Source organism: Gavia stellata, chromosome 1, assembly GCF_030936135.1.
Source record: "Gavia stellata isolate bGavSte3 chromosome 1, bGavSte3.hap2, whole genome shotgun sequence".
In the NCBI taxonomy this organism is placed as follows: Eukaryota; Metazoa; Chordata; class Aves; order Gaviiformes; family Gaviidae; genus Gavia; species Gavia stellata.
In genome coordinates, this window is record NC_082594.1 from 52,015,022 (window position 1) to 52,022,661 (window position 7,640).

The following is a 7,640-nucleotide window of genomic DNA, read 5'->3' on the forward strand; positions in this document are numbered from 1 at the left end:
GGCACCATGTCAGTCATGCACAGAAATTGAATGGCCTTACTGCACTCTTGACAAGATGCTTCTGTCCACAGGACGAGTGAGAAGCATTGTGTTCAATTCCCAAACAGTTCTAAACTTGTGCATGCAGAAATTGCTGCCTTCTTTAAAAAGTGACCTTTAAAAAAAAACACATTTAAAAAACTTTTTATTTCTTTTTCATTGGCAGAGACCAGTTCCTTGATTTGCTTTATCTTGTGAGTTGAAAAAAACTACAAAATTATATAGAATAAATAGTAAATATAAATCTAGCTGGAATTCATTGCAAAAATAAACCTGCAGTGTTCTACTTTTTTTTTACCTATTTTTCCCGCAACACTATATTCTCTTCTAATTTTGGAAAATATAACACATTTTTGTACAAACAGCTAAATACTATTATTCTTCCTCATGTGTGTGTATTGTTGCAGTTATTCTGAATGGGAGTTGCTTTTGGGTAAGGTGGGAAAGGACCTGTATTTGCAGTTGGAAGCTCCTAGCCACAGCAGACTCTTTTCCTCCACGAATATTTAAAGCCAGCACAGAAGTTATTTATATATATATAGTTATATTAAAAAATCAAACTTATTAAACACAGTAACATATTTACAGCTGATTCTCAGTAGCTTTTCAAATTGCCCAGGATTATGAGTTGAAACACCAGTGATGCACAATATTTTATAGCAGCAGCTCAAGAAAAGATTGTCCAAACTTAGGTAAAGCTATCAGATAGGGAAAGTAGCAAAAGGCTTGCTTTTCTTTTCATTGAAGATGTTGGGTAAACATAGTTACATATTTTTCCTTCCACATACTGATACAGAACACACATGACGAAGTTCCGTGTAAAATACTTAAATATTTGCAGGCTCTGGGTGCATACATAAAAATATTTTCTTTTTGTTTTTTTTTTTTTTTAACTGACATTTAGTATGACAACATTTCAACTCCGTTCATATTTATTATAAAGGTATGTTAGGTGTAGTTGTAGACAATGGTCATGTATGCAGCGCATGTACTAACCTAACCAATAAACTCTAACCTTATAACTACAAACACAGGTGTTTTTTAAAAAAGGAATCTAATTAAACTGAGGGAAAAAAGAAAAACCAAAGGTAACAAATATTTTTCCATAGGTTGGATACAGAATGGAGAGTGCCATACACACCTTTTTAAAATGTTGAGGAATATTGCAATAAGCAATCTTCCTCCCACAGTTCAATCACACAAAGTTCGTGTTTAACTTGGGGTGAGACATATTGCCTGCACACAACCCCATGGCTTCCCACAGTGATCCCTGAGTTTTTTTTGCTAGGATTACTGCTGTGCTTAAGTTCTGACTGTTGACATGTTATTATAAGGCACTTTTATTTACAATGGTTCCAACTTAACATGGAATTACAGAAATTTGGTCCCAGCCCAATGGATTATCACTTCATGTTTGCTGCTCCAGGACTTCCAGGTAGTCAGGCTCAGCATGTAAATTAGCTTTGAGTTCAAAATACTCATTTTTAGTTTGTTCTAGAAAAACCTTTCTTGGCCTGGAGTACATGAGTGTCTCCATTAGCTTCAGCTCCTCATGTGTTCCAGGATAATGAACTTCCATGTCAGGCTGGAGCTGGACAATATTTTTTCTTAGATACTCTGTGATCCCTAGTTGCTGCAGTTCTCTCTCTTTTTCAAGAATGTTTCTATACAAGCAGCTGGCATCCTGAAAAGACAGAAATTCAGCAGATTGATCTGTAGCTTTATATTTGACATTTGAACCTGTAAGAGGCGAACTGTTCTCTCTTTCCAGAAGACTTCTGCGGAGATGTTTGGAATCATTAGTTTCCTTCTCATTTCCCTCCTCTTGTTGCTCAGTATGCTTGGGGCTGAAGGATGGGCTGCGGTAGACCTGAACCATGGGAGTAACCATACGTTGCTCATAGAGAGTTGCAGCTGGGCGCTCTGTTGTGTGATGTGTTGTCTTATGCCCATACATGCTGTACTGAAGGTGAACTGGGCTATTATCCCTCATTTGTTCATCTGTTTGTTTCTTTTTGCATCTTCGCCGCCGATGCAAAACAAGAACAACTATTCCTGCTGCACAAAATACAATGGTTATAAACACAACGAGAAGTCCTAGTATTAGAACAGAAAGTGGGACAGCATCTGTAAGGGACCGCAGGATGGTGTCTGCGGTGTTGGTAGTAGTAGAAGAAGTTGTCACAACTACAAAACTGGCATGAGTTGGTAGGGCAGGGTTGTTTATTAAACCTGGACACAAGACTTCACTGTTCAGGGATCTCAGTTCTTTTTTTGCTAGGTGTCCTGGTGATTTACAAAAAATATCACCCATCATTGTATCCTTACTCAGTTTTTGTATCCATTTTTGCAGCCCAACTGAATCACAGGTACAGTCCCAGGGGTTGTCTTCAAGTTCAATTTGTACCAGCATATCCAGTTCATCCAAGACATTGCTTACAGGCAAATGAGCAAATTGGTTTGTTTTCAGATTTAATCTGGCAAGTGGAACACCTGAAAAGATATGGGGTGGCAAAGTCTGCAGAAGGTTGTTATTTAAGTAAAGGACCTTAAGTTTTGGCATTGCATTAAATGTCCCTGGCAAAACTTCTTTGATGGCATTATATTCAAGGTACAAGTATTCAAGGTGCTGAAGGCCAAGGAAGAGATTCTGACTTAGCTTTGTAAGATGATTGCCATTGAGATACAATTTCTGCAGTCTAGTCAGATTCATAAATGATCCTTCCTCAAGGATTTCAATGCGATTGTTCCCCAGATGAAGCATTTCCAGGCTAACATAGTCCACAAGATCTGATTTCAGTAATGTCTGAATAATATTTCCGGCTAGAATAAGCTTTTTAGGATTTGGAGGAGGGGGTCCCAAATCAGACAAGCTTTCAATATTTCGCTCCTGGCAGTGCATGAGAACTCCTGAGAGCATATGGCTGGTGCAGTGACAGGGGACGGGACAATAGATTCCTGGAAACTGAGTAGTAGGCTTTGAAGTATGAAGCACTAAACTTGGTTCTTTAGTAGGAGCTTTCAGGATAGGAATCACCTTAGTTGATAGGTGAGTATCACTGATAGAGGTCGTTACAACCAAGGGCAGTGACCCTGAAGGATCTTCAAGTTCATTGACAGGATGACTAGGACAAAGTGATTCTTTTTTCAACCTGCTTAAGATGCTCCCTTTAATAACTGGAGGACTATTGCATACAACGTCACCTATTATTGACTGAGGTGGCATGTTCTCTAGCCATATCTTCAGCTGCAGCAAATCACAGTTACAGGCCCATTTATTGTCTTCCAACTGAAGGTCTAGTATTCTACCAATGTGTTCTAAAAAGCCAACATAGGGCAGTGTCTGCAACTGGTTTCCACGAAGATCTAAATGGGTCAATGGCACAAAACGAAATATGTTCGGAGGAAGATACTCAATGGCATTATCATTCAAAATAAGCACTTTAAGCCTGTTGAGTTTGCTAAAGGCACTTGCTTCAATCACTGTGATGAAATTGTTGTCTGCTTGAAGAAACTCTAAATTTTCCAATCCATTAAATGTATCTTCTTTAAGAGTTTCTAAAGAATTGTGGTTGATATGAAGTTGCTTAAGAAGGCTGAGACCATTGAAAGCCCCAGGCTCAATATCTGCAATATTATTAAATCCAAGATGTAGAGAGATAGCATTAACAAGGACAGCAAAATCATTCACATGTAGCATACTCAGGCCATTGTTTAACAGATTAAGATGGAAAGGCCGTGACGGTGGGACATTTATTTCTGATACCATCTTGATGCCTCTTTCTTCACAGTTTATAATCATGGTATCATCCTTTTCTTCACAGGAACACAAACTCTGACAAGATCCTCTGACTGAAGAAAAAGAAGGCTGTGACTGGAAAGGATCTGATGAAACCACAACTGAATATAGAATAAAAATCCAGAGCTTCATCTTGCCCAGCAGATTCTATAAAAAAGAAAAAAGAAAAAAAGGAAAAAGGAAAAGTAACAGTCATGATTTCCCAGGGTTAATTTTTTTTTTCTGGGACGGGGGGGAATAATAACCATTCCTAGTATTGCCATTGAGCTGCTTCACCTTTTCAAACAATATTATATCCTGCAAAACATTTGAATGATTTTCTAAGCAGAGAATATATTTAGTTTAATGTACTGAATCAATAAACACAGTCATAAGGGGAGTGCTTCAGTACTTTCACACTGATACACCAAAGTAGGAGATAACCAGGAGTGTGTTGTTTTTATTTATGTACCGTATAGAATGTTTTGCCAGTAGACAGCAGTGAGAAGTTACTGCACCAAGCAACTTACATCAAGGCTAATAGAGTATTTTGGATCCTTGCTTTGTGTCACCATATAGCACTGCAAATTTTAGGAGTACCTTGCTAAGCTCAACTTAATGTTGTCCAGCTGCTGAAGACAAGAAATAAGATTTGGTTTGGTTCAACAATGTGTTGTGAACAAAAGCCCATTCAGTCAGGATACAAGGAATCTCTCCTTTGGTTCTGCATTATCTATGTAAACCAAAAGGTATTTCCTCTGCAATCCTTGCACCCTCAAACTGAAAAGGAAGTAGAAAAAATATTTTTTTTTAACTTAAATTTTAATGCATATGATACAGTTTGTGGTTGTTTAGTGAAAGCAGGAACACAGGACGTAGTAATGTAATGTGTTTGTATATAATATACATATAAAATAATTGTGTACACGATTAAAATAGAAAAGAAGAGAAAATTGGCAACACAGTGCATGTCAGAAGAAAGAGGTAGGCAAGGGGCAAACATTTTTTTTGAGATTAATTATTAGACTCCTTCCAATTATTATAATCATTAATTACCACAAAAATTCTGAAACGTACATGGAACTAGTTGTGCTTTACGAGTTGAAAAAAAATTATCACCAGTATCATCCATATGTTATGTGACTTAAATTATCAGCTGTCAAGCTGGTCTTGAACTTTTCAGTACCTGATAACTGCATTGTTACAGTACAACTATGGAGTCACAAGCAAAATTAGTTATCATTGGTTTGAATTAATTTATGCTACACTTTTCATTTGAAGATTCTCTGTTTCTTTCTTTCAAGGCTGTCTAATTAGCAAGAACAATGGTAATTCTTGATGTATGAGATGGAGTGAGATCTCTGCTTATAATCTTTAATTAAGTATTTCCACATTTCCTAAAAGAAAAAGAAAAAAAAAATCTTACAATGGAATGGACAACTTAAAATACAAGAACTTTTTTTGGGTGTGCTATTTATTCTAGGACTGAACTAAACAGGTTTCATAAGTAATCCATCTAATAAAGGTCACTTGATCTTTCAAAGTAAGCTATTGAAACACAGTACAGAATGTCACTACACAATTAACCAACCAAAGTGTTAATTTCTGAAAGATTAGAACCCTTTACAAGAACCTATTCAATTACATGCATGAACATTCTTACAGTGTGGCCATATGATTTGGCATCTCATCAATACATATTTTAATTATCATGTACTTTTGTTACTAGCAACACCATTTCTCAAGGTTTCCCTTAAAACTGTTTGCAAAGCTTTATACATGCAGGCACTTAAGTGCTGTGGTATGAGTTTTACACACACAAAAGCAACAACAGCAAATGTGTGCACAGCGAATTGTGTTTTTCTCCATTAGTAGTTCCTGGTAAGTGGAGTAGATGTATGAGGTTAAAAGTAGTAAGTGCAATTCACAGCGTGAGAAAAAGTGTCCCTAAAAATATGACCTTCTATCTTTGTTTCAGTAGAACAAATAATTTTGTTGTCTCATATAACACTCCTTGAACTCCAGCTGCCTATGTTTAATATAAATGTGTTTAAGTTTGTTTGCCTAAGAAGTATTGGATAAGACACAACATGTCAAGATGTTATTTTGAAGTATGCAGAATAATTCTAGGATCATATTATGCCAGAGATTTATTCATGCTTTACATGCATCAGTATCTTTTCCAGTGACCCAAGGTAAAAAATGCAGGCTCTTGACACAGATGCCAGCTTCAAACCCACTGTATGACTAATTAGATTTTGTTTCTGTACACTTTTTTTCTGTAGGAATTCCAGCTTCAATCTGCATCAAATTCAAACTGCACTTATAAAGTCCCTGAGCAAAATTAAATGAAAAAAAAAAAGAAAAAATCTGAAAAGCATGTTGCATTCTAGTGCATATTGAGAAATTAGGTTATAAAAATGAAAGCCCTCCTCTCAGAGATGAAAGTAACAACATTTGTAACCAATTGGAAAACATTCCCATTTTAATCATCATCATACTTCTGTGGGCAACACTGCCAGAACTCTCACACACACATGCACACACACCAAAAATTAATAGGATAGTTGTATTCTTTTTTCCTTTTTCCAATTTTTTTTGGTCTGAACACTCAGAAATATGTAATGAAGCTCTGAGTGGGCTACTATTGTAAAACAAAAACTGCTTTCAAGTAACAGATGATCAACATTTAACTGAAAGAATTCACAATAAAATAAAATTTAATTTAAAAGTCTTGACAAAGTTGACCTTATTCTGTTTAATGTGGTGAGGTTTTTCAGCAAATTCTACATGGTAACTTAAGTTTGTTGGTTTTACCTGCTTTCATGTAAGTCACTACTAACTGCGTACTGTAATTAAGCTTTTTGCAGTATGAATTCTAAAAGACTAAAAAATGTCACAGTCCTTTCTATGAGGCAAAGTCGAATACTTTCAAAAGTAGTCACCTTATAGCAAAGGCATCACATGCTTGACAAGTAATAATCAAAAACGTGTTTTTAAAACATTGAGATAGCTTGTTTAATTTTACTTGGTGTTTTGTTTGTTTGTTTGTTTTAATTCAGCTATTTAAAAAACGCATGTTGAAGAATTTCAAAGCGTAAAGCTAAGAACTGGTAATTACTAAAAGCCTTTGGGATTTTTTATTAAATTCTGAAGGGAATCACAGTCAGATGATGCATTTAAGACCATTCTTGCACTTCAGAAAATAAAAACAAACACCCATTCCTCCCCCCTCAAGGGATCTCAAATCAGCGTTTCCTTAATCACACATTCTATGCAGTTGGCAGTTTGAATAAATGCACCTGGCAGAGCATTTGAAATACAGTGTAGACTGCCATCATTTAACATAAAAGTTATACAAAGTCACGCAGAAAAATAAATTCAACGGGTACTGAGAAATTATTTTCTCATATGCTAAGCTAATTAACTAACTCAAATCTTTCTTACCTGTACAGCAGTAACACCCCCTGAAACGTTCAGTAATGCACGGTTGGAGCAGCTGTTTCAATGCGATGTAATTTTTCCCCGTGAAAAATGCACACTTTCTCCTGAGTTTCACTTAGCTGCAAGCTCTGGTAATACTACAGCTCCATAAAGTTAAAATCCTTGCTCAGAAGACAAAGTACAAAGCGTTCAATCGAAAAATCTTCCCGGCAGCATGCACATTAGACCATCCTGTAAGCATTTGTCCTTTTTCCTCAATTAAAATTCACAGCATACTTCACAGCTATGCTGACTTTTCTGCATATAGTTAACTGTTTGCAAGCATTTGGATGCAGCAAACAAACAAGATGTTCAGCAGAGCTTGACTTGATCCCTTGGT

At 36.3% G+C, this 7,640-nt stretch overlaps 1 protein-coding gene across 1 annotated transcript; it reads right to left on the reverse strand.

Moving 5' to 3' along the window:
* Positions 1–1,447: 1,447 nt before the first annotated feature.
* On the reverse strand, positions 1,448–3,970 carry SLITRK6 (SLIT and NTRK like family member 6). The gene has a single exon (XM_009807403.2). It carries the CDS (start codon positions 3,968–3,970, stop codon positions 1,448–1,450), a length of 2,523 nt encoding a protein of 840 aa, XP_009805705.2.
* Positions 3,971–7,640: the final 3,670 nt, after the last annotated feature.

What these genes read in the sequence shown, in the direction of transcription:
- SLITRK6 (XM_009807403.2), bottom strand. Translation starts at nt 3,970, where the DNA reads ATGAAGCTCTGGATTTTTATTCTATATTCAGTTGTGGTTTCATCAGAT.